Source organism: Ursus maritimus, unplaced genomic scaffold, assembly GCF_017311325.1.
Source record: "Ursus maritimus isolate PB19 unplaced genomic scaffold, ASM1731132v1 scaffold_17, whole genome shotgun sequence".
Classification (NCBI taxonomy): Eukaryota; Metazoa; Chordata; class Mammalia; order Carnivora; family Ursidae; genus Ursus; species Ursus maritimus.
This window is the reverse complement of record NW_024424119.1, coordinates 52380550-52407546: the sequence shown is the minus strand read 5'-3', so window position 1 is coordinate 52407546 and position 26997 is coordinate 52380550. Positions and strand designations below refer to the sequence as shown.

General features: G+C 52.9%; 1 protein-coding gene across 1 annotated transcript in view; it reads left to right on the top strand.

Annotated features, from left to right (window-relative positions):
* The first annotated feature begins 16045 nt into the window (after nt 1-16045).
* NIBAN2 (niban apoptosis regulator 2) overlaps nt 16046-26997 on the top strand; it is a 49255-nt gene continuing 38303 nt past the window's right edge. The window contains exon 1 of the mRNA XM_040631925.1: nt 16046-16209. Coding sequence (XP_040487859.1) covers nt 16155-16209 — 55 coding nt within the window. The 5' untranslated portion in view covers nt 16046-16154. The remainder of the gene's footprint in view (nt 16210-26997) is intronic.

Sequence of the window (26997 nt, the reverse complement as noted above, 5' to 3'; positions counted from 1 at the left end):
AGTAAGGAGGCATCCAGAAAATGCAGTGAAGTGTTACAAGAGATTTAAATGGCCGAGAGAAGAAGGACTGCATCTGGGATCATGGGAAGAAGAGTCTAGATGGGTTCCGTCCTATTTCCCATCCATACCTGCTGCTTCATCTATGTCTGAACCACAAATAACAAGTTATTAAGCACTTCCTATGTGCCCAGCAGTAGTCTACAAGCATTAGCTCATCAGATCAATGGCCCCTTGTGGTAGAGATAACGCTTTTACCTTCATGTACAAATGAGGAAACGGAAGCTCAGAGATGAAAGTCTTCACTCAGAGTTCCACAATTGGTAAGGGGCAGAACACTGATTCAGTCTGAGGTCTGCCTGACTCAAAGCTGATTCTTGTAATCATTATTTGTCATATTTGTCGTTCAGCAAAATTGGTGCATGCCTACTATGTGATAGGACCTGTTTTAGGGGTGGGGGATACAGCCATGAAGAAAATGGTTAAAAATTCCTGCCCCCATGTGGCGTTCACTCTGGTGAAGGACTGGCAATAAACATGTAATTAAATCAAGAAGATAATTTCAGATAATAATAAGTGTCATGAAAAAACCCAAGCAGGGTTATGGGATAAAGAATCTGTATGCCAGGCAGCCTCTGCGAAGATGGAGCATTTGAGATGAGACTTGAATCTAAGGAATCTACCATGTGGATATTGGGAAAAGGAAACAAGAAGTGCAGAGGTCCTGGGGTAGGGCTAACCTAGGCACATTTATGGAACAGACCAATTGGTGTGGCTGGAACACAGGGAACAAGGAAGAGGGAGGGAGGCTATGAGGTCTGGGGCCATGTCACACAGTTGACCGTAATAAAGAGCTTGGATTTTATTCCGAGAGCAATGGAAAGCCTCTGGAGGGATTTAAGCCGGAAGGAGATGCGATGTAATCCATGTTTTTAAAGGATCACTCTAGTATGTGGTTTGACAACCTATTGCTATTTTAGGCCAGATGATTCCTTGTTGTAGGGGGGCTGTCCTGTGCCTTGTAGAATGTTTATCCCACCCCTGCCCTCTACCCACTAGATGCCAGTAGTACACTCCCAATCGTGACTACCCAAAGTGTCTCCAGACATTGTCAAATGTCCCCTGGAGGGCAAAAGTTGTTCCCAATTGGGAATGACTGCTGTAGTCATAAAAGCAAAGAAGGGTCCTGGAATGTTCCCTTGAAAGAGCTTGCAGAACCTGACAGCTAAGTGCAGTGCCTCATCTCAGACTGGACCCTGCATGGCGACGGGAGAATGCAAGGTGCTACTGAGTCAACTAACACAGCAAGAACATGAGTGTTTGGGGCACCTGAGGGGGGTGGCGCAGTCGGTTGAGGGTGTGACTCTTTGTTTTGGCTCAGGTCGTGATCTCAGGGTCGTGGGATCAAGCCCTGTGTCAGGCTCTGTGATCAGTGTAGAGTCCGCTTGAGGTTCTCTCTCCCTCGGCCCCTCCTGCTGTGCACTCTCTCTCTAAAAGAAATACGTAAATCTTAAAAAAAAAGAATGTGAGTGGAAGATTAAATAGAAGTATTGAATCAACAGTAATTCCACCAAAGTTGCTAACTGTGCTACAGTTACGTAGGAGAGTATCCCTATGCTTAGGAAATACACACTGCAGTCTTTAGGTATAAAGAACCATAATGTAGGGGCATGTGGGTGGCTCAGTGGTTAAGCGTCTGCCTTTGGCTCAGGTCATGATCCCAGGGTCCTGGGATCGAGCCCTGCATTGGGCTCCCTGCTTGGTGGGAAGCCTGCTTCTCCCTCTCCCGCTCCCCCTGCTTGTGTTCCCTCTCTCGCTGTGTCTCTCTGTCAAAATAAATAAAATCTTTAAAAAAAAGAACCATAATGTATAAAGTCTATGCTTAAATAATTCAGAACAAGTTATAAACAAGCATAAATACATACACATGCATGTGTGAATGTTAAATAACACACATACATGTATAATCCTACAATATATGTTTATATCTATACATTCTTATGACATGCATGCAAATGAGTATGTATATATAGGTATATATATCTCCCCAGGTTAGGAAATAATAATTTTATCTGAGCAAAGGGTGTACAAGTGTGTTGCTTGTACTATTTTCATTCTTGCAACTCTTCTGTGAGTTTGAAATTATTTCCAAAGAAAAAGTTCAAAAAATTGCTCTAGTTTCCTACGTGACAAGTGGACTGGGACTTGGTGGGTCCTTCGGCTTCCCGAAACTCTGGGTGAACCTCTGCCTACCCGGCGACCCAGCAGCTCCGCCTCCGCGCATGTACCTAACTGGTATGAGTGTTTATGTCACCTGAGACTTGTACCGGGAGGTGCGTGACAGTGTATTCTTACTAGCCTCAAATGGGAACAACCCAAAAGCTCCTCAACAGTAGAAGGGATAAATGAGTGGTAGCTCCGTAACACGATGGAACAAATACACACAACACCACAGTTAAACCTCAAAGATGTAACACTGAGCGTAACAAGCAGACACAGAAGAGTGCCCGTTATATGGCGACGCCCTTTCTTTGCAGTTTGACCCCAGGCCAAATGGATCTGTAGTGGTCGGGATTGGAATATAGGTTACCTGTGGGTGGGGAGAGGGACCAGGCTGGTTTCTGGGGCTGGAAATGTTCTGTTTCTTGATCTGGGTGGGTGTCACCTGCCTGATTACACACATAAAATTTGATCAAGCTATGCACTTAGGATTTGTACAATTTATTGTCCAAAACTTTTATTTAATAATAATAATAATAAAGACCACTGCGGCTTCTGTATAGAGACTAGAGTAGGGGTGACTGGGGGAGCCACAGGGGGGAGAAGAGCAAAGAGGAAGTGAAGTGAGAGAAAGAGAGGGCTCAAGAGTGAACCCCAGATGAACAACTGGCGGGGGTGGGGGGTGCTGCTGACTTAAGATGGGAGGTCTGGGGGAGGAGTGGGACCACTGCACCCCTCCCCGTCCTCCCTTTCCCCAGGCCCTGTAGAAGTTAGATTTCCCTCCACAGCCGTGTCCCAGTCACCGCCAGGGGGCAATAGGGCCCTTCCTGACTGACAAGGCAACCGGAAGCCCGCAGTGGGAGCTTCTGCTGCTGGGGACAGCTGTGGGGCATGGTGCCTGGGTGGCCTCCAAGTCACCGGCACACTGTATTCCTTGCAGAAGAATCTTGTAGAATGGGGATGGAAGGAAATTAAAACCTAGAGCCCTGGAATCTGAAAATCGCGACTCCGGCCCTTTATGTTTAGGATGGGGCCAGGCTCCTCAAGGTGGCCATGAGGTCTTGCTGCTGGCATTCTCCACCTCTACCTGCCTCCACTCAATTCTCCCCCCACCTCTGGGAAGAGATGGGCTCCCTGCAGGTGCACCCTCTCACACGTGTGCTGTTTCTGCAGCCCGAGCCTCTCCTGTGGGCATCCAGCACATGCCTCAGGAGTCACTCCAGGATCCTTTCTTGACCACAAATGTGGGTCAGACTGGCCCCCTCTCCATCTTCCATCATACCCCTTTCTCCCTAAATTATATTAGTCAATCTACCTGATTCTTCAGCTCATCTGTGGCTCTGAGAGACAAGGGAGTGCCTGGCATGGGCTCTAAGAATATTTGTTGGATGAATAAAAAGACAAATAAATGAGTGCGTGAACCTAAGGTTGGAAGAAGATAGCATCTCAGTTAATCCACTTGGGGTTTTGAAGTTAAAGACCTGGGTTCAAGTACAGACAATGCCACTTATGAGCTGTGTGACCTTGGCAACTGTCCTAACCTCTCTGGGCCCCAGTCCCCTTTTCCAATTATCATAGTTACTATACAGTTTCAGTGATATGACGCATGTCAGTCCCTTAGCCTAAAATCTGCATATAGCATATGCTCAATAAAATGAGAATTTTTTTTTGGTGTGTGTGTTGTTTAAAAATGTAAGGGTGTGTGTGTGTGTATACAATTGTATCTGTTTCTGTAGGCTATATAATAAACTGTTTGCTTATGTCAGGGAGTGAAATTGGGAGAATAAGGTAAAATTTTCTTTTTGTGCTTTACATACTTCTGTGGCTGAATGTCTTAGGTTAAGCATATTTCGTAATCACACGGCCTTTAAATGAACAATGAAATCCAATATCACATGAAAGAATCCCCAACATCATTAGTCATAAGAGAAATGCAAAACAAAACCACCATGAGATACCACCCGTCACCAGTTGAAAGGCTAAAATCAAAAGGCTTGGGGCGCCTGGGTGGCTCAGTCGGTTAAGCAACTGCCTTCAGCTCCGGTCATGATCCCAGAGTCCGGGGATGAAGCCCCAAGTTGGGGCTCCCTGCTCAGCAGGGAGTCTGCTTCTCCCTCTGCCTCTACCCCTCCCCCCACTCATGCTCGGTCATACATGTGCGCCCACGCGCGCTCTCTCTCAAATAAATAAAAATCTTAAAAAAAAATCAAATCAAAAGGCTTACCAATACCAAATGTTGGCAAGAAGGTGGAGCAACTGGAGCTCTCTCACACTGTTGGTGGGGGTAGGAAATGGGACAACTATTTTGAAAAAATGTTTGGCAGTTTCTAGTAATAAGCATACTTCCCCCATAACCAGAAATTCCACTCCTAGCTATGACTCAGGCACCAGGAAGAAAGAGAATATGTGGCTGCAAAAAGACTGTATGCAAATGTCCACAGCATCTTTATTTATAATAGCCAAAGCCTGGGAGTAGCCCAAACGTCCATCAACGGGAGGATGTGATAAACTCTTTATGGTGTGTCTACACAGCGGATGCTACACAGCAGAAAAAGGGGATGAACTGCGGCTAGAGGGGACAACACGGGTGAATCTCAGAAACATGATGTTAAGCGAAAGAAACCAGACACGAAAGAAAATGTACTGCATTGCTGTTTCATTCCATTTATATGAAGCCCTAGGACAAACAACGGATTTACAGTGAGAGTCAGAACAGCGATCACCTTTGGAGGAGGATGGCCTGGCGTAAGAGAACTTCTGGGGTGCTGGAAAGGTTTCACAGCTTGATCTGGGTGATAGTTTCACACATGCATATGTAGACGAAAGTGGGGCACCCGTAGACCAAGTGGGGCGCCCGGGTGGCTCAGTCAGTTAAGCGTCCACCTCTTGGTTTCGGCTCTGGTCGTGATCTCGGCGTCCTGGGATCGAGCCCCGCTGTGGGCTCCACACTCAGTGGAGATTCTCTCCTTCTCTCTCTCCTCTCTCTCAAATAAATAAATCTTTAAGAAACCCCAAAACCTCATCAATCCATGCACACTGGTTCACAGCAGCTTTATCTATGACACCTCAAAGCTAAAACAACTCAGATGGCCATCAGTAGGCAAGTGGATGAAGACAGTGTGGTACAATCTTACTGCACAGGGTAAGCCAGCCATAAAAAGGAGTAAACTACTAATACAACACCATGGATGAATCTCAAAATTATGATACCGAGTTTTAAGGGGCGTCGGTGGCATGCACAACTCTGATCTCAGGGTTGTGAGTTCGAGCCCCACGTTGGGTGTAGAGATTCCTTAAAAATAAAATCTTTTAAATTATGATATGAGTTTTAAAAAAAGCCAGACAAAAAAGAATAGTAGGGTATGATTCTGTTTATATAAAATTCTAGAGAACGTAAACTCTTCTGTAGTGATGGGAATTAAATCAGTGGCTGCCTCCCCGCTAGGTGGGTGGGAGAGAGGACAGAGAATTACAAAGGGCCAGGAGGAAACACTGGGGGGTCAGGGGTGTGTTTCATACCTTTATCGTGCTGCTGGTTCTGCAGATGTGTTCCTATGCCCCAAATCATCAAATCTAGACTTTATTTTTTAAATTTTTTAAACCATTTTTTAATTATTTACTTATTTGAGAGAGCAAGCGAGAGAGAACACAAGCAGAGGCAGAAGGAGAGGGAGAAGCAGACTCCCCACTGAGCAGGGAGCCCGATGAAGGGCTCGATCCCAGGACCCCGGGATCCTGACCTGAGCCGAAGGCAGACGCTTAACTGACTGAGCCACCAAGCACCCCAAATCTAGACTTTAAATATGTGCAGTTTATTATATGCCAATTATACTTCTATAAAGCAGCAAAAACATTTTAAAAAACTCATTGTGCATTTGATGTATGTAAATTAGGCTTCAAAAATAAAAGAAAAAGGAAAGAAAGAAACTCTTGTCCTGACCCTGTTTCCCAGATCGATACTTCCAGCCTCGTCCATGTCCCACGGGGTCCTTTCTTCTCACCTGGAGCACCCCAAGAGAATTTCTACAAATCATCGCTCAGCTGGTGCACCTGGGACCCGAGGCTTCTTTACAACAACCCTACTCCATCTCTCCTAGCCCTGCTTGGGTTCCACCTCCGAAGAAGCCACCTGGCTTTGTGCCACACCCTCCCGGCTCAGGGCTCCTGGGATCCTTGCCTCAAACCTCTATCCTGACATCTTCCGCTGTCCACCTTGTACTATCCGTGTAGACCCACCTGTCTTCCACACTCGATACTGACAGTCATCGTGAGAACAGCTGCTATTCAACGGCGCCGGGCCAAGCGCTGTACGTGGTTGATTTCATTGTCTCTCTACATCAACTAGGAGGACAGGGATTATTAGCTTCCTTTTGCCAAAGCCGAGGCCCAGGGTGGGAACAGCCCATGGGACCTAGTCCCTACAGCCATAGGAAGGTTAAAGAACATTCCAACACTACTCTTGCTCACCTTGATAGCAGCTGGGGCCCTTTCTGGTGGGCGGAGAGGAAGGATTTAGCATCTTTGGAATTCTTCAGAGTTACAGGAAGATACCTTATAGGGAGAAAGGTGAGTCACTTTAGGTAAAAGGAATTGCCTTCAAGTTCCCAGAGCAGGAAGAACGTGGAGGAAGTAGGCAGCATGGGTAGAGGACAGGCTCGAGGACGGTCTCTCCTTGGGGTTTTTTATTCTTATTAAATGTCTCCACATTTGCAGATGGGGCCCTTGGCACAGGGGTGGAGAGGGAAGACTCCCGATTAGCGGGTTCAGAGACCTTGGTTCTGGGTTTGCCAGTAGCTAGGTGGGGAGCCGTGAAAACATCTGTGTGTCCGTTTCCCCGTCTGTCCTACCGGCAGGGGTAGGCTATGTAGTGAAGTAAACCCGGGTTGAAAAACTGGCTTCCCGACTTCCCACCCGTGTGACTGACCTTGCCTCTCTGAGCTCGCGTTTCCTCATCTGCAAAATGGGGATAATAACAGTGCGGCCCTCGTGGGACCATCAGGAAGATAACAGGTCCAAGGGCCTGGCCCTGTGCCCAGCACGTGCCATACCCGTGTCCTTCCCATCATTATTCCTAGATGACGAATAAGAGCATCGGGGTAGTCCCTGCCCGGGCAAGGTGCAAGCCCAGGGACACAGTGGATCTCAAAACCACGTCCAACATTGGAAGAACTTCTCCATTTGGCACGATCCTCTCCACAAGGGAACGGGGCAGCAGAGGGGTCTCAGCCCTGGGTTTCGGGGTGGGGGGAGGATTTTGTGCCTGGCCAGCTCGGCAGAATGCTTAGCATTCGCTGACCTTCAGCCACTAGTTGCCAGAAGCACCTCCTCCCCCACCCCACAGACAGCAGACGTGGTGATAATTAAGAACACCCCCGTACACACATTTCCAAAGGCCCCCCTGGAAGGGGGTACCAGCCCAGCAGCTGTCTCCTCGCTCGGGGCTCCCTGCACTCGTGCACAGGTCAAATCCTCTCTGAGGGTGTCCGGGGGGCTGGGTGACTGGGGTCGAATCCAGTCCATGCTGCACTTGCCAAGCCAGCGGGGGACCTCGTGCGAGACTGCCCCAGCCTGCTGTCACTGACTTGGCTATTTCTCATGGAGCCACTGTATATGGGGTAGGACAGCACCGTCCTTGCAAGCTCCCTGCTCCTGGGTCCCTACCTGGTCCTTGTGGTCCTCACACAGTGGCCCTTGCCCACCCTGATGCCCAGCTCTGGACTATCTCCCCACCGCCTCTCTTCCTCTCCACCACCCCCTTTCTCTTGGGCCTCTTCTCTGTTCCTCTCCATGCCATGGCTTCTGCCCTCCAGGCTGGGCCCCTTGAGGGTGTGGGAACCAGGTCTCAGTCACCCTGGCCCACTCAGGGACTCAGAACCCAGGATTATTCTCATTCTATTCAGAAGGACCGCAGGACAGAAAGCAGTAAGACTTAAGGGAGAGAGGAAGGAGGGCCAGGCTGGGGAGGAGGTGGCCCCACCTCGAGAGGCCCAGCCCGGCCTTACCGCAAGCTTAGTCACACGGAGGGCTGGGTAGACCCGGCCAGCGCTGCCATCCTGGCCAGGCGCTGAGTCACCAGCTGGTGAGGGGCAGCTGCAGCCCAGCGGGAAAGCACGCCTGACATGGCAGTGGCCCACGTGGGTTGGTGAGGCCTGAAACCCCTCCTGGCTGGCTCTGGAGGAACTGGGAGTGACTAGCAACACTGGCTGGGCAAACACATCTCTCCGGGACTTGCCAGGAAGTCAGGAACCCAGCGAGGCTTGAGGTCTCTGCTCTTGGTGTGTGTGTGTGTGTGTGTGTGTGTGTGTGTAGGGCGTGGGAGACCGTCTCTCACTCTGGGGGGGGGGTGAGGTGAGAGGTAAGACTTAGTGCATACATCACCACGATGCACAGGCTTCTTGACAAGGGACCTGGGACGGGCACCAGGCCAGGGCCGGGGCTGAGTGCCTGCTGTAATCCTTTCATCGGGGCAATTTGTCACCATGTATCAAGAGCAGCAAAAGATGGTTTCTACCAGCCATTCTTCTTCTGGAAATTGATCCTCGTCAAATAATTGAGAAAATAAGCATCCGGTCATAGGCAAGTAGTTTAATGGAGCCATGCAAAGGAATATCACACAGCCGTGAAAAATCAAAACAAAGAAAAAGTCAGCAGCATGGAAAGATGTTCATAGCATATTGCTAAGTGAAAATCAAAACTGGGTGAGCAGACAGTGGGCATAGCAGAGAATCCCTTTTCATGTTTGAAAACTAGATGAGGGGCGCCTCGGTGGCTCAGTCGTTAAGCGTCTGCCTTCGGCTCACGGCATGATCTCGGCGTTATGGGATCAAGCCCCACATCGGGCTCCTCCACTGGGAGCCTGCTTCTTCCTCTCCCACTCCCCCTGCTGTGTCCCCTCTCTCGCTGGCTGTCTTTCTGTCAAATAAACAAATGAATGAATAAATAAATCTTTAAAAAAAAATGAAAACTAGATGAACCCATGAGTTTGGGTCCGGAAGGATGGTGGTGTGTTGCAGTATGTTGCAGCTTGGTGTACGGCTCTTACCTTCAGCTCTTCCTTGCTGTGTGACCTTGGATGGGTCACTTAACCTCACTGAGCCTCAGTTTTCTCTCCTATAATATGAATGTCCCCGAAAAGGGCCTCTTTCACAGAGCTGTGGGGAAGATTGATTAAGGGAGAGGATGTAAAGCCCACAGCTGAGAACACCAATGTTGATTCTATTTTTCACTCCCTGCCTGTTTGCTGGCACCCGGATACTCCCTTGTCTCACTTTGTTTTTGTTTTAGTTTTAAAGATTTTATTTATTTATTTGACAGAGACAGCCAGCGAGAGAGGGGACACAAACAGGGGGAGTGGGAGAGGAAGAAGCAGGCTCCCAGCAGAAGAGCCCAACGTGGGGCTCGATCCCAGAACGCCAGGATCACGCCCTGAGCCGAAGGCAGACGCTTAACGACTGAGCCACCCAGGCGCCCCCCCTTGTCTCACTTTGGTGCTTTGGGGCCCAATATGGAATCATGACCTGTAGAGGTGGTGAGCACCCCCTTCCTGGAGGTATGCAAGCAGAGGCTCCGAATGGCAGGGACTTTGCAGAACAGACTTTGCTATCAGGCGGGGATTGAGGTGGGTGTGGCCGCCGCAGGCAGGAGCATAGGCAGGTCTAGGAACAAGGTCCTTGAGTCCCAGGGATCAGGTGGGTGTCCCTGTCACGTTCCTCTCCAGTGCCCTGGGCAGCGTTCTGCACATGACCCAAGCTCCCATCACGTCGACGCTAGGGATGTCATGTTGAATGAAGACAGCCCTGTCATCAGAGAGGAAAATCTATTTCAACAAATATCTGCACACGAAATACAGTAATTATGCATGAGCTGATTGCGATGGAGGAGGGGGATAAGGCACTAGGAGAAGAGGCGGACAGGAAAGGCTTCTCTGACAAAAGGTCGTTTTAGCTGAGGTCTGGAGGATGGACGGTGCTCGGTGCAGCAAAATCAGGAAAGGGAATCAGCATGTGTGTGAGCCCTCATGTAGACAGATCAAGGCTCGTTTGAGGGTATGAAGGGTCAGTGTGGCTAGAGAAGGGCCAGGGGAAGAGGGGCAAAGGGGAGGCTGGCAGGAGCCTTTGACGCCCTGTTTGGAGTCTGGGTCTGACTTTGTCCTGAGGACAGTGGGAGCCACAGCAGGTTTGAAGAAGGGGATGACACGGTCGTATTTGTGTTTTACAGCAACCCAGCTGGCTGTCCACTGAGGAACAAAGGGCGGCAGGAGGTGGGGAGGCCACTAAAGGGCTGGGCCATCAATGGAACGGGGTGTGGGGGGGCAATTATGGGGCCTGGACTTGGGTGTGGTGGTGGAGCTGGCCACAAGAGGAGCAAGAAGGGGACTGGGCAGCCAGAGTCCAGGTGGCAGGTGGAGTGGCTGTGAGCTGTGTCTCCTTCCACTACCCAACAGTTAATAAAGAGGGGAGGTCCAGGCAGGGTGCCAGGGTCTCTTCCGCACCAGGGGCCATGCCAACTGGGTAAACAGCAGTGGACACATGATATTCCTTAAAAACAAAATCCTGATTCATTCACATTCCCTGTTGTTTACCCAAGGTGTTTGTTTTTTTTTCTCCTGGGCTATTTCAGGTCTGACAGGTTTGTGGGGAGAGCAGAGCTAGGACTCAGAGCCAACTGGGAGGGAGAAGGACCAGTGGGGCAAGGAAGGGCCCCTCCTCCTTCTTACAAAGCCAGGAAGGATCCTGGCCTGGGCCCCTACTGTATGTTCTGGGGCAAATCCCTTCCTTTCTGTGGGCTGCTGTCCAAGCTCTGGACCCTTCTGGACCCTTCCTTTCAAAGTAAAGTATAGGCTTTACCTTTGGGTCCTAGTTTCTAAATGTGCCTTAGGGTGGGGTGGGGTGGGGTAGGGCAGCCCTGCCGGGAGGCAGTTTAACAGAAGCCACTTCCTGACAAAGGACGGATGAATTAGGGGCTGTAGGTGGCATATCTGCCTGAGAGGGGGTAAGGCCCAGCAAGTGCGCGTGGGTAGTCTTCCGTCTCTGCTCGAGATCTGGACCATTCCTCTTCTTTGTCCACATGTCTGGTATCTTCCACCAGGCTCTAGGGCCTGGGCCAAGGGAGGGGTATGGGAGAGCTGGTGGATAGATATGATATCCAGAGCCCTAGAAAAAAAGCAGAGACACCCCCCCACACACACCTTGCACTGTTGAGAAGTTCCTTTTTTTTTTTTCTTAAAGATTTTATGTATTTATTTGAGAAAGAGAGAGAGAGAGAGAGAGAAAAATCATGAGCAGGGTGGGGGGGAACAGAGGAAAAGGGAGAAGCAGGCTCCCAGCTGAGCAGGGAGCCTGAGCAGGGCTTGATCCCTGGGATCATGACCTGAGCAGAAGGCAGACGCTTAACAGACTGAGCCACCCAGGTGCCCCAAGAAATTCTTCCTTATAGAAAGAGCTCTTAAAAACCAATAAGAAAAAAGATATACATTCTTACACAAAAGCAAGCAGAAGATATGAATAGTAAAAATCCACAAAGAGCCAAGAAATGTATGAAAACATGCTTTAATTTATTCAAAACTAAAACTGAACAGTAAAACAGCCTCAAGTGTAGGGGTAGGGGTTCCCAGCTTTTCAGAGTTGAGAAATTCTCCTGATGTCTAATTTCCTGAAATCCTTTCCTCTTCCTCATATAGTACTGATGACTGTATTCATTTTTCTTTCCTTAAAAAAAAATAAGTTATTCTTCCTCCACCCAAAGATCATAACTGGCCTGATTTATTAACATAAAGTAGTGGAGAACTGAGAACTTTTTTTTTTTTAAGATTTACTTATTTATTTGAGAGAGAGCAGAGGGAGGGGCAAAGGGAGAGAGAGAATCTCAAGCCTGCAGAGCCCAACATGGGGCTTGATTCCACCACCCTGAGATTACGACCTGAGCTGAAAGCAAGAGTCGAACACCTAACCGACTGAGCCACACAGGCGCCCCAAGAGCTGAGAAATTTTTTTTTTAAGATTTATTTATGAGAGAGAGAGAGTGCACAAGCAGGCGGAGGTGCAGGGGGGGGGGAGCAGACTTCCCACTGAGCAAGGAGACTGATTTGGGACTCCATGTCAGGACCCTGAGATCATGACCTGAGCTGAAACCAAGAGTTGGATGCTTAACTGACTGAGCCACCCAGGCACCCAGAGAGTTGAGAACTTTTAAAGATGTTTACAATCGTCTCAGAATAAAGTAAAAAACCCTATGTTCTGGACACTCAAGGAGCCTCCCATCCGGTCCCACCTATCCATGGCAGGGGCCCCTCTCTCCTCTTCCTTTGGAATAGCCTCTGGGCCAGTAATGACTGATCTCCCTTGCCTTTGCTCATACTGACACCTTTACCTGGTGTGCCCTCGTCAGGCCTACCTACGTAGCATTTAAGTAAGTGTTGCTATGTGCATCGATGGAATATTATCTTTTGAAAATCCTTATAATTGGTAATTCTTCCAATAGAGTAGTTGTGAGGGCTGTCGGATGAGGTAGGGAAAGCCTTTGGCATGATACCTGGCAGGTGGCACGAGGTCCATGAATGGTGGCTATCCCTGGGTCTTCATCGACTAGGCTTCTTCTCGCCAATCAGGTCTCCGAGTGTCATCTCCCAGACTGCTTTCCGAGGTGGCACCCCCACTCCTGTCAGTTTAATCCTTTGTCCTATTTTATCTTAATGCTTCTCCTTTCTGAATCATCTTGTTTACTACTGTCTTTCTCCCTCCAGCAGGAGAACAGGGCTCTGCAAGGGCATGGATCCTGACTACCAGGTATACTGATGTATCCCCAACACCTACGACAGTGCCTGACACACAGCCAGAGCTCTGGATAGTCATTTATCATTTTAAAATCAACTTTATTGGGGCGCCCGGGTGGCTCAGTGGGTTCGGCATCTGCCTTCGGCTCAGGTCATGATCCCAGGGTCCTGAGTCAGGCTCCCTTTTCAGCAGGGAGTCCGCTTCTCCCTCTCTCTTTGCCCCTCCCCCATCCTTGTGCAAGAGCGCTCTCTCAAATAAATAAATAAAATCTTTAAAAAAACTCAACTTTATTGAAGTATAATTTACATACAACAAAATGCTTCCATTTAAAGTTTTATAGTTTGGTGAGTTTTTTGTTTTTGTTTTGTTCTGTTTTTAAGTTTTATTGAATCCAGTTGATTTTTTTTTTAAGTGAGCTCTATGCCCATCGTGGAGCTTGAACTCAGGACCCCAAGATTAAGAATTGCATGCTTTACCGACTGAGCCAGCCAGGCGCCCCTAGTTTGGTGAGTTCTGACAAACACGTACTCCTACATTACCAGCAGCCCAGTCAAGGCGTAGACCATTTCCAACCTCCTTCAAAGTTCCCCTCTGACTTTTTTTGTGGTCAATTCCCCTCCACTCCAACCCTAGGTAAAATTGTGAATGAATTTTGAATTGGGACTGGCCCCAAGGTCTGGAGAGAGCTATTCACATATGCACACAGCATTGTATAGTTTATAATGCCTTTCTACTTTCATAATCTTATTTGCTTTTCACATATGAGGCCATGGATGCTCAGAGAGACTAGGTGACATGTGACAGAGGGTCTCCAAAGCCAAGAAGTGGGGGGGGGGCTGCGCTAGGGGCCTGGCATTTTGGGCAGTTTGTGGGTACTCCAGGCTGACAGTCCCAGGTATACCAAAACGGGTGTCAAAAGGCTGCTTGTGGTCCCACCTCCAACCCCAACTGGTCCAGGCCTCCAGTCTGACTGAGGAGATGCCCTGGGGTGTCCGGATGCCAGGTGGCTCCAGCTATACACCCAGGGCTATAGTTTCCAGTCCCTATAGTTTGGGCTGTGGAGAAAAATGCAACGAGGCTAGCAGCCTCTCTTGCTTCTGATTACTTCTGTCCAGTTGCTCAAAGAGAACAGACAGACACTGGGTGTCAGGAGACATGACTTCTGGCTGGGTTCTGCCTCTGCCCTGCTGTGTGACTTTGGCAAGTCACTTTCCTTCTCTGAGCTTCAGTCTCCATCTCTGTAGAGGAAACCCTGGCAGCTTGACTTCAACTCCACCTGATGAGTCTCTGTTGCATGAATCCATCCTGCCCTTCAAAGCCTGGCCTCAGCCTGTGCTCTCTCCTCTCCCTGGAATGCTGCTCTCCAACGTCTGCTGTCAAAATTCTGGTTTTTCTTCTTGTAGCTCGGGTGCTCGTCCCTCTGTGATTTTCCTCAAAATGGAGTGTTCTGCTCCCTCAAGTTTCTATATGCTCTCGAGGGCAGGGACTGTGATGAATGACGAGAGAATGGTAGGTTCTATTTATGGAGGTGACCAGTCCTGTGCCAGGCACGGTGCCAGTCACTTGTGAAGTGCTTTAATCCTCACAACAAAGTGTCATTATTCTCACTCGATAGATAAGGAAACTGAGGTTCAGAATAATGCCACTTGTCCTGGGTCACAGAGCAGGTAGGACAGCTTGGACAACTTCTCTTCCCCCAACCCCAGCATTTTTTTTTTTAAAGTTTTCTTTAAGTACTCTACACCCCATATGGGGCTCAAACCCACCACCCCCAGATTAAGAGTCCTCGCTCCTGGGACTGAGCCAGCCACCCCTCCCCCCACCCCACATCTTGCAGAGGGCCTAGCAAGCAGGTATTTATCACCTACCCATATGCTGAATGACTGGTAAGCCACTGACTGCATCAGTGAGTGCCAGTATCACATCAATCAACTTCAAAACCAAGTACCTGTGCTCAGTAACGCTAACTTTTATTACCACCATTCTCTGCCTTTGTCACAGCTACATTAAGAACTGCCCAATTACAGGGTGGGATACATGGGTGGTGAGTACTCAGTCACCAGGGTAAGCAAGCAGAAACCGGATGACCTTTGGGATGCAGTAAGGGGAAGTCTGAGCATCAGCAGCCAAGGACGGCCTCTGCCACCCCAATCCTTGATTTGGGGGATCCCAGTTGTTAACCTGTTTTCCCTCCTGGCTTGGGGAGGTGGCGAGGGGTAGGACTGAAACGCATTCCTGTGGTATCCTGGACCCACCCATGCCCAGCCCTGCAGGCCTGATTGATATCCACAGGCCATGCAGGTTCGTGGGTTTTGAGTCTTTTATAAACTGGCAAGTTCTATTGTTTTTTCCATTCCTGCCCTGCCCTGTCTCACAAGCCACCTCCCGAGTGAAATACCCATATGCTGAGCCTGAGGAATGTCCGCCTGGCACTGGCACCGGGGGTGCCTTCTGGGCTCCGAGTCCTCCCTGCCACCTTCCCTTTCCCTGCACTATTGTGCAAGACAGGCGGGCACACCTTCTGGGGCAGGTCGGATCAAGGCCAGGAACTTCCTGAGAGCGGGAGGCAGCGGGCGGGGCTGGGGGCGGGGGCGGGAGGAGTGGGGTGCGAACGCCGAGTTCCCGCACCTCGGCCTCGGCGTCCCCTACCAGGTCCCCACGACCTGCTTGGCGTGATTCTCTTCCCGCGCAGATAGGGGAGGAGGTGACCCCAGGCTGGAGCCCCCCCAGGGCACTCCCCGTTCTTTCAGATGCCCCCACCGGCTCCATCTCCATCTCTTTCTTGGGTTCGGTCTGGGTCCGGTGCGCCCCCCAGCGCGTCACTGCTCGCTCTCCCTCTCTCGGACTGGTCTTTGTCCGGGTCTCGCCGTCTCGGCTCCTTCGCCCCCGCCGCGGCCGCGGCGGGGGCGGGGCTCGGCTCGGGGGCGGGGCCGGAGGCGGAGCGAGGCGCGGCGCGGCGGGCTTGCCGCGCCGCGGGCTGGGGCGCGGGGCGGAGGCGGCCGGCGGGACCGACGCGGCCGGGGCTGGAGCGCGGACAGAGCGGAGGCCGCAGCGAGGGGCGGCGGGAGCGGGCCGGGGCCGAGCTGCATGGCGCCTGCGGCGTCCTCCTGAGCGACGCGGGCAGCGACGGGCGGCGCGCGGATCGGGCCGCGGCTCTTCCTCGCCATGGGGGACGTGCTGTCCACGCACCTGGACGACGCCCGGCGCCAGCACATCGCAGGTGAGTCCCGCACCGTGCAGCGCGCTGGGGGTCCCGCGGGGAGCCCCCGGGCCACGCCCCCAACCCGGTCGCCCGGCGGCGCGGGAGCCGGGTCTCGGGGGGAATCAGGCCCCGGGCGAGGCGGGAGTGGCTGGACACCAAGTCCCGCGTCCGAGCTTGTTGCCTCCACGTTTGGGCGCTCCTTCCTGCCCCCTTATGAGCTCGCCCTTCCCCCGCCCGAGGGAAGTCGAACCTCCCCCTCCTCCACTGGAGCCCCTTACGAGCCGGTCCCTTCGAATCCCCCCAGCACACTACCCTGATGGAGCTATGGCCCACTCGGCCAGCGTGTCCTGATCTTTCTCCCTCGCTGTCCGGGTCCCCACCTCGTCCTGGCCCCAGCTCTAGTACACGTGGCTGAGGCTTCTAGGGACAGGCCCATCCATGCCTAGTCTGAGCCTGGGGAGTAGGGCTAGGGATAGATGGGGTGCACAGGAGGGGTAGGTCAGAACCCCTGCCTTTGACTCAGGCTCAAGCAGGGTGCTCCTGCTGGCAGGCGTGTCCAGGGGGCTGGTCAGGGCTGGAGCCCAGCCTCCTCAGCCCCCTCCTTGAGCTAACCCTGCTCCCAGCCTGTCACTGCACGGTGGCCACTTCTCAGAAGGGCGACTGACCCCAGGCTTCCCTGGGGAAGCCCCAAGATTGCGGCAGGGCCCGGGGTCCCTCCTCCCCCAACCCTGGAGAATGGAGAGGTGGGGTGAGAATCTCAGACTGCCTGGGAAACTTCAGTTTTGTGGTTCACCTCTCCCGCCCTGGGTGAGGCTGTCTGGGTGGAATCCCAGCATCTGTTTCCCAGCCGTGAGGTCTTAGAGAAGCCTCTTAATGGCCTGGCACCGCAGTTTTCTCCTCTCTGACACGGAGTGAATAATTTCTTATTAATGGATTGTTGAGAGACTCAAGTGACCCACTTCAGGTAGCTTGCTTAGCACAGGGCCTGGCGCAGAGGAGACACCAATGCATGGGGTGCTGGTCCATGGGGTGGGTGCAGCCCGTAGAAGGAGTTATCTGTTCCTCTTGTCGAATTTGCCACTCCCTGTCCAGTGAACCCAGAGCACCGTGTTCACCTACATTTATCTTGGTGTGTCCTGCAGTCCTGTAGAGTTTCAGCAGCTGTGTTCTGCCTGCCTGTACCCCTTGAGAAGAGGGACCTGGTGTCCCTTAACTCTGTGTCTCCAGGTCCCCACGGGTGAACACAAAGGGAAGGGTTGTCCAGTGACTGTGGTACTGGGCCTGCTGCCCGAGTTCCCCCTTTGGGCCAGGCCTGGGCCCCGGGCGCAGGGGTGAGGGTGAGGTAGAGATGAGTCAGACCCTCTCCAGCCTCACACCAGCAGGGGGTTAAGTCCTGGAAAAGCCTTCTTATAGGACCGGCCTGGACTCTGGGAGGAGGAAAGCCTGGGGCGGAGTCTTCCTGTCCCCTCCCTGTCCGTGGCAGCCTCCTGGGGCTCTGTAACAGTCCATCCATTCACGACCTCCTGTTGGGGCCCCTCACCCAGCCTGGGTGGGGTGTGCTACTCCTTCTTCAGTGGGGTTTTTTCCTTCCCCCACACCCAGCTCTTGCTCTCCCCCCTCTTCCTACCTCCTGGGCTGAGAACTGCCAGCACCCCCCCACCCACCCCCATTTTACAGGGGTGGAGACTGAAACCACAAAAGGTGAAGTGTCCTCTCCTGGACAGGGTTGGGTTTGTTTTGTGGATACCAGGCTGGGTGGAAGAGGGTTGTACCCACTCAGCCTGCTGGCCCCTCTTCCCTTCTCAACACTTCAGTGCTATTAATAACCCTCTTCAAATGCCTCAAATTCCTGGTCCAGGCTCACCTGGGGGAGCCTCTTAAGTCGGGGTTGGGAGGTTGGAAGCCGGGGAAAGCCTCTAGCCCCCTCCCAAGGAAGCCAGCCACCTTAGAAATTGCTTTTGGAGGGAATGAAAGCTAGCCTTTGCCACCTCCAGTGATCCATGCACCCTCCTCACCCCACCCAAGGAGCAGTGAGCACTTTCATGCCAGACAATTAAAATTCCAGAGCCCTCCCTACCTGGGGCCACCCCTTTGGAAACGTCAGCATTTAGAACATCCCTTCCCACAGTGCTCTGGGCTCCGAGGTCTGTTGGGGTTCTGTGGTTTGGCGGGCGGGTGGCTCCTGCAGCTTCGTGCCCACCCTGAGCAGGTGAGCACGTGAATGCCAGCCTACAAGTCCTGGCAGAGGTCAGGCACACTCCTGCCCACGGTGCCATTTTGCTGCCACGGTGCCTTTCATCCTGGGATTTCAAAGCCCCTGACAAGCAGGGGCTTGTTCTCACAGTAGCAGCCCCGTGGGGCTGGTGGCAGGATGATTCCCTCTTACTTTTCATGAGGGAGCTTGAGTGGAGGAAAGAGCCCTGACCTGGGAGCCGGGAGGCCTGGGTAACCTCAGGCAGTCAGTTACTCTCTCTGGGTCTCAGTGTCCCTACCTGTAAACTGAAGTCTGTAGGCTGCCTGATGGCTGTAGTCCCTTCTGGCGCTCAGAGTCTAAGGGTCCCAGATTTTCCCCGTGAATCTCCTCCAGATTTGGGCCAGCTCAGGCTTCCAATACTGACTCCACATTCTGGCAGCTGATGTCAACTTGGGCTGGCATCCTACTCTCAATTTTTTAAATCTGTAGAATGGGAATCAATAGTAGTTTCCTGCTGGGAATTTCCTGCAAGGATTTAATGAGCTAATGCTGGTAAGAAACTCAGCCCAGTGCTTTGGGGCATAGCAAGTGCTCGGCAAACAGTTGCCATTATTATTGAGAATTGTCATTTATTTTTTATTTTTTATTTATATATTTTTTAAAGATTTTATTTATTTATTCGACAGAGATAGAGACAGCCAGCGAGAGAGGGAACACAAGCAGGGGGAGTGGGAGAGGAAGAAGCAGGCTCATAGCAGAAGAGCCTGATGTGGGGCTCGATCCCACAATGCCGGGACCACGCCCTGAGCCGAAGGCAGACGCTTAACCGCTGTGCCACCCAGGCGCCCCTGTCATTTATTTTTTAAAAAGATTTTATTTATTTATTTGACAGAGAGAGAGAAGCTGCTGCAGGGGGAGTGGCAGGCAGAGGGAGAGGGAGAAGCAGGCTGCCCACTGAGCAGGGAGCCTGATGTAGGACTCAGTCCCAGGACCCTGAGATCATGACCCGAGCCGAAGGCAGGTGCTTAACCCAGGTGCCTGAGAATTGTCATTCACTCTGTTACCGATTCTCTAGTAGGTGAGGAGAGTGGCCAGGTGTTTGGAGTTTGAAGGGGGCAATTGTCGCTGTGGTTTGGGTCCTGTTTCTCTGAGATTCGTCCTGTCCCTGGCATCACCAGTGGGTACTGGTTCCTTGGATGCAAGAATACACCAGGGTTTTTAGAAACCTTGAATTCTGCGTTCCTTGTGCCTTGGCAAATGTGTGAGATGGATGTAAGCTGTCTTGAGTGCGTGTGGGGGGCAGTGATGGCCCCCCCGCCATGACTCGGAAGGAGCTAGGACATGGAGAGGTGGAGGATTTGGCCAACCCACACCTTCCATCTGGCCCAGAGGACAGGGCTGGGATGAGAGAGTGGAAGTGTGTGGGTGGTCCGTGTTGGTGCTATAGGAGGGGTTCTTTGCCACCAAAGCTAGGAGAGAATAGGTGAGGGCGGGAGCTTACTATTGCTCAAGGCGTGTAAGTAGGGGCTGGGTGCTGTGCCCTTGGCAGGAGTCCTGGCATTGCCTCGGGGGAGGGCCCTTCTGCCTCCAGGACAGCCATGAAGGACTCAGCCCCTCTGGAAATTCTGTTGGCCGGGATGAAATTATGGGAGCCGAGGGAACCGCGTGCATGCATAAACTCCCCGTAAGATTTATTACCCGAAAGGGCTGGTAAGGTAGTTGACCAATACCTGTGCTCCTCCCTTCTGCCGGGCTCACCTTTCCCTTTGCTAATTCTTTTTTAAATAGCAGCTTTATTGAAACATAATTCACCTGCCAGACAATTCACCCACTTAAGTGTACAGTTCATTGGGTTTTGTGTGTGTGTGTGTGTGTGTGTGTGTGTGTTCACAGAATTGTGCAGTCATCGCTACAGTTGATTTTAGAATGCTTTCATCACCCCAGAAACGCTGTGCCCATTAGTGGTCACTCCCTTTGCCCCCCGCCGTCCCCCACCGTGGCAGCCACTGCTTGTGTTGGCGGGTCACACGGTAACGCACGCACGAGCCACGCGAGAGTGTAAGGTGAGAAAGTATCTTCTCCCTTCGCTCCCACCCCTCCGGAGAAACCGCTGGAGTTTGATGTGTCCCTGTGTCCAGACACGTCTCTGGGTACACACGCGTTTAGCTCTGGCTGTCAGAGTTCCAGTGATGTGTCTCTGTGGTTGGACTTTTTCTCACGTCATCTGTTGTGAACATCTTTCCGTGTCGGAGCGCGTGAGTTGGCCCCGTTCTTCTGCGGGTGGGTTTCCTTCCGTGCGTGGTGCCGTTTATTTCCCCATCCCCACAGTCAACGGACATTTACTTGGGTGGTTTCCAGTGTTTTGCGGGAATTCGTGGCGCTGCCCAAACCTCGCACGTGTCCCGGGCCGGATTCTGGCGTCAGAAAGGCCTCGAGGTGGAACTCAAGGATCACGTTTTCACGTACTGACACCTCGAGCCTCTGAAAAGCCTGGAAACATTTGAAACTCCCTCCTGTCGGTTCCGAGTGCCTCAGTGCGAAGTGTTATCACCCTTTTTGACAGGCGGATAGGAGAAAAAGGATATCTCGTTTCTTTATAGAGCAAACCGAATAATGCCTTTTTCCGGATTGCGTTTGCAAACCTATCTCTCCACATTGGGGAAGGGCTGCAGGTCCCCAGCGTGAAGGGAGGAAGGTGTCCCCTTTTGGCCCACCCTCCCCCCCAAGGTGCGTGGCTTCCTAGTTGCTGCCCCGAGCTTTACAGAGAGACCAGGCTGGCCGGAAACAGTGCCCAGCCCCGCTTGGGCCTCTGCCCCTTAGCCGAGGTCCGGGTCAGCCCCTGGGGGTGAAGTGTCTGGGGATTCTGCTCTGCTCTTGTGTCAGTCTAATATAACGCGCCTTTTGTTGGCGTTGACCTTGCTCTGCCCCTCTGTCCAGCCTCCACTCTGTTCCTTTCCCATTGCCCAGGCCTGAGCTCTGGCCTCACCCCTGCATCCTTCCCCCACACATGGCCACAGAGACCTTTCTAGGCCCAAACTGGGCCATGGTCCCCGCCTGAGGAATGAAGTTTAGAGAGGGGGCTGGGAATCACTCCCCACCGTCCCGCGAGCCCCAGGCCAGTTTTTAGCAGTATTTCTTCTCTGTGTTTATTGTTCTGCATGCCTGAGACCATGACTCAATTTTTGTCTTGCTCCTTTCACCAAACGATTTATAATAAACATCTCTCCCTGGTCTCTACAACCTCCCTGCAAGCATTCCCAGAGGCTGTGTCGCGTTCCACCCGAGGCCATCGTACAGACATTTTCTTAGTCTTACCCCTAATGCTGGGTATTAACATATCCCACTGTGACTAGACACTTGGTTTTCAGGGGCAAACTGAGTCACTGTGTTTGTTTCCATTCCTGCTCTGGTCAGCTTCCCTGCTGCAGACAGACTCATCCCCTTGACCTGCTGTCCCCCAGCCTCTTCCACCAATCCGGGCATTTTGAGGGAGGCTTCTTTCTGGGCGCCTGCAATCCCTCTGAGTGTCTTTCCGGGGGCAAGGAGCCCCAAGGGGCTGTCTGTGAGCCAGGGACAGAGACTGATGACATTGGCCTTTGGGTGTGTGTGACCAGAGGAGTGTGGCTGCTTCCCCAGCCTACCGCCTGCAGGGACTCCACTGATAGGTCTTCTGCCCGAGGGCAGTGGCTGATAGAGTAGGGAGGGGCCCTATCAGGCTCTGAACCCTATCTGTCCGATTAGCCATCCTTTAACTGAGCACTTCCTGTGTGCCAGGCCTCCCTGGCCTGTATTATCTCACTGAATCCTTACCCGCAGTGCCGTATCCCAGCATTTAAAGGTAAGGCAGAGCAGGGCAGCAGCAGGCCCACACTCGGGAGCCCAAGGCCTTAGCTGTTAAAACCATCCTTCTCTGTGGGTTCCTGGTGCCTAGATTGGGCCTGAGGACAACGTGGAAAAGGCCCCAAAGAGAGGCAGGCGGTGGGGGCAGAGGGCCTGGGAGGGGAACAGAGCGGCATGTGTCAGAGGCTCCCGTGGGTTGCACAAATATATCCCTCCTGACATTACTCAGTCTGAGACTCAAGTCACTCTTTGACCAGTCCTGTTCTCCTCCACGTGGCCCCCTCCTCCTCCGCAGGCACAGCTCATGACTCACTCACCGTGGGTCTCCTTGAGGCAGGCATCAGGCATCATCCTGCGGTTGCAGAAATTCCTGAGCCGGAGCCGCTTTTTCCTTTCCCCCTGCCCTTCCCCCATCCGCTTCCCTGCCGCAAGATGGAGGGTTTTTCTCTAGATCGTGCTGGGCAGAGTTTTAAGGAAAGAGGAAGGCAGATACCTAACTTTAAAACTCTGCAGGGTGGGACAGAGCCACGCCCCTCTCCCGGTAGAATCTTAGAGCCTGAGTCACAGAAGGGCTGCAATCTTCTGATCTCACAGATTTAAAACTGGAAGAACAGGAAGTGCCCACCTAGGGCCCCGGGCACCTGGTTCCCCCCCCTGGGAACTGTCCAGGTTTAGGGATGCGCTCCCCATGGCCTACGGAAGTGAAGGGACCTGCCTGGTGACAGAGTGGATGGCGAGTTAGAGGAAGCAGGGAGTCGAGAGGTTTGGCGCAAGGCTCTGCAGTCAGACTGCTTGGGTTCGAGTCCCAGCTTTGCCACTGGAGGGACTGGTCGTTTGGGGCAAGTCAGTTACCCTTTCTGAGCCTCAGTGTCCTCTGTGAAAGAGAAGGACAGCACTGGCTTCTTAGGGCACGAGGTCAGGAGTGGCGATCTCTGGATGGTACAGCACACAGGGCCGGTGAGGGGGGCGAGGACAGCATGCTGTTCAGGAGTGTGGCACTTCACCAAGGGACATGTGTCAGGTTGGTCCTGTGGCCAGAGGCACCTGTACCCTGTGCCATGTGCCCCAGGAAGAAAAGGAAAAAGAGAAAGACAGATGGGGACACCCACCCCCTGCCCGGCCAGGTGTGTCTAGAACTAGGCCTGTGGGTCTCAAGCCTGGTTCTGCTAACCATTTGCTGTGTGACCCTGGACCAATGGCTGGGCCTCTCTGTGCCTTTTCTCCCCATCGGTGACCCCAGTATCTACTCGTGGGAATTCTCTGCCACTGAAAATCTTTTCTTAGGGATCTCAAGGTAACTTCCAAAGGCAGGGCTGGGAGGGTTTTGATGTTAGAAGTTGAAGTGGAACGAAGTCCCCATTGTGTGCCTGTGAGACCCCACAGAGGTGTGATGAGCTCTGCCCCAGACACACTTGGGCGTTCTTTCTTCTGTTCTTTTGGTCAGTAGTTACTGAGCCCCTCCTCTGTGCCAGGCACCGTACTAGGCACCAGGGACACGCTGATGCTCGCGCCTCCGTGGCTCTTGCCCACGTGGCACTTTCTGGCTGCTTCTCTGCAGGGTGAGCGAGGAGTGTTCTCGGAAGGTTCTGTAGGAAGGTGACCTAGTGGGGAGGGGAGGGTTGAGGTGACGTGGGGGGAGCCAAAGGGCTGGCCTTGGAGGGGAGGGGACTTTGTCTGGAGGATCCTGGGGAGGCTTAGGAGGGTAGGTGAGAGGAGGAGAGCCCAGTGGGGAGGGATGGTCTGGACCAGTCTGATGGGTATGGGACATGTCAGGGGACAGTGTGTTGGGGGAGACAGAGCAAGCAGGCGTCTGTGATGGGGACATGTGAGGCTGGGGAGAGCCGGTGTCTGTTCTTGCCAGCCCCGTGCGGTGGGTGGATCCCGTAAGGGTTTCATTAAGGCTGCAGGTGGTCCTGCAGCCTCTACTCCCATTCCACCAATGACGGGAGCCTCACGTCCTTCCTAGGCAGCTCTGAGCATGAGAACCTTCTTCCTTTCCAAGGGCAGAGCGGGAAGAGGGCTGGGCCTGGATTCTAAGAACCTGGTTTTGAGATCCTGTCTCAACTACCCTGACATTTGGCAGCTGTCTTCCCCTCTCTGAGCCACAAGTTTCTTACCTGTGAAGTGGGCATAACGGTAGCCCAGACTTGCGAGGTGATGAGATATTGAGGAGATGATGTGGGTAGAGCTCTTTGCGTTTTAGAAAACCCTGGCTCTTGTTGCCGTTCATCCTTACTGTGCATATGGCCCATGATAGGACATTGGCCAGGGGTGTCCCTCCTCTCACTGCGATCCAAAGTGCAGGGCGTGGGCTCCAGCGGGTGACGGGGCGCCCAGCAGGGGCAGGGGAAGAATGAATTGTGGTCTGCAAAGTGTGAAGCCCGCTCTCCCACCCACAGATCTGTGGCCAAGCCAACTGTAGCAGCTGTCCAGTCCCCTCATGTCGAAGATAGCTGTTTGTGGCCAGCCAAGTTTGTTAAGCCAGAATCTTCTAGAAGAGGCCTTTGGGCCGGAGACTGCTCACTCTCTTGTGCTCCACCCACCTTTAATCACTCTACCTGTCTGCAGCCATTTATGCGTGCAGACTGGGAGGCGAGAGCCTCAGGGCTGCCAGGTGACCTTTGGCAGCTCCTCTCCCTCTCTGGCCTTGCTTTGCCTATCTGTGTAATGGGTCACTAGGACAATCTGTGGTGCCCTTCTAGTTTCAACCTCTTGGAGCCTGCGGACCGTGGGCTGCATTGAAGGGGAAGGAGAAATATTTGTTGCATGATGCCATCTTGCTGTGGAAGGAAGCGCTCTCTGGAAGCTGTCTAATGCCCAGCCCGAGCCTGGTGGTGGGGATGAAGCGTTGACATGAGCCCTGATCTCGTGGGACTCATGCCAGCCGCGAAGTTTCCATCAAGCTGGATGTGATGTGGTTTCTGTTACAAAGACAGAGGATCTTTATGTTTTCCAAAGTGCATGTTGGTTTAAACCACTTGGTCAGCCCAGCCTCCAGAGTAGCATGTCTGGCCTTGCCCGAGAGGCAGCTGGCTTCTGCCACCAAGAGCCCTGTGGCCTTGGGCAAGTTGTGCTCCTGCTTGGAGCCCGAGCTGTCAGTAAACTGGGAAAGCGAGCCCTGCTTCTGGGGTGGGAAGCTTCTGGGAGGCAGTTGTTCCTGGCCCAAGGAAGGTGCTAGGCGGATGCCAGTTCTGTTTTAGCTGAGTCTGGGGGGGAGCTGTCATTTGCCCTGGCCTGCCAGGGATTTCGGGGGTGATCCGGACATCCAGAGGGGGTGGGAGCTGACAATTGTACTTCTGTTTCACTTTTTGTTTTTGCGTTTTTGTTTATTTTTTGGAAGGGTTCCCTAGTGGGAGGGGGGCGGAGAGAAGAGAGAACAAGGCTTCAGCTTTGGGAGGCTGGGCCGTGCTGGGCTGGCTGGGAAGGTTGGTCTGGGGTTTGCTCGTGGTCTCCTCAGGCCGCAGCTCCCCCTTGCCCTGAATTTCGAGCTTGCTGATGGACAGGGTCTGCTTTTCTTTTTCTAGCCTAGACCCTTCTTCCTCTTAGCTGGGAGGGACCCTTTGCAATCATCTACCCCAGCCCTCCTCTGTTTCATGATTGAGTAAAACCGGGGCCCAGAAGGAGCAGAGTGCATACCTCGGGTGTCGGAGGCTGCAGGGCTGGGATGGGAGCGTGGGCCTCTGACCCCTGCGTAGAGTCTTCTCCATCCCTGTCCCCATGCACAGCCCCAGACTGGTCAGGGAAGGAGCGGTTGGCCTGGGTGGGGCTGGAAAGGTTATAATTTTGAAAACCGAGTAAACAAACAAGGCCGCCGTGAGAGAGAGGAGCCCTGTGCTGGCCTTACAGATAGGCCTGTGTCTGAGGAGACAGCCCAGGCCTGTCCCCATGCAGACAGTGAGGTGTTGTGGTATATTAAAAAAGGCAAAGCTACCCTCCCCTCATGCCCCCACTCCCATATTTAAGGCTGCTGGGAAACAGGGAGGGGGGCTGCTGCCCGGCCTGGCCAAGGACAGCCCTCCCGGCTCGGCTCAGCCATCATTCACGGCTTCTGGGTGACTTTGGGCAAGGGGGCTTCCTTCTGGGCCTCATCCCCCCCCCCCCCCCCCCCCCCGTGCAACGACCCCCTCTCCTAAGGAGGCTGGCGAGGGTGGGGGAGGATTTGAGCTGGGTGGTTGAACCCAGGGAGCCCAACAGAAACTCTTCATTTCTTTGTGGCTGGAGGCGGGGCCCCCTCTCCGAGCAGAAGGGTTACTTTCTCAGTGACCTGAGAGTCAGCCTGCTTCTGGGGGACAAACCTCCAATCCAAGGCAGGCCGGAGCAGGCTGCTCAGCTCAGCTTTCCTGTTTTCCTGTTGAGATAGGGCAGAGTCCGAGAGGAGCTGCTTCTGGGCCTTGCCCCGCAGTCTGGGGCTGGGCTGCATGTCTGGCCTGGAGCCCCCCAGGGTGGGGCCCAGCAGACTTCCTGTGAGATTAGGGGCAGAGCCTCTTTGCTCTCCTTCCCTTTTCCTAAGTTCCCTGTGTAGCCTCAGAGAGTCCAGCTCTGTGCATGGGCGCTCAGTCTAGCCCCCGTTCTGAGCCTCCGTTTTCCCCATGGTGCAAGGAAGGGGTTGGATGAGAACCTCTGCGAGGCTCTCTGGGTCAGGTTCCAGCCTCTGAAAGGCCTTGCAGGACCCATAGGATCTCCCCCCCGCCCCGCCCACCTCAGCCAGGAACACCTTCTCTGGGCCCCACCCATGGCGGACTTGTTGGGGTCCCCCGTCCAGGCCCCTCCTC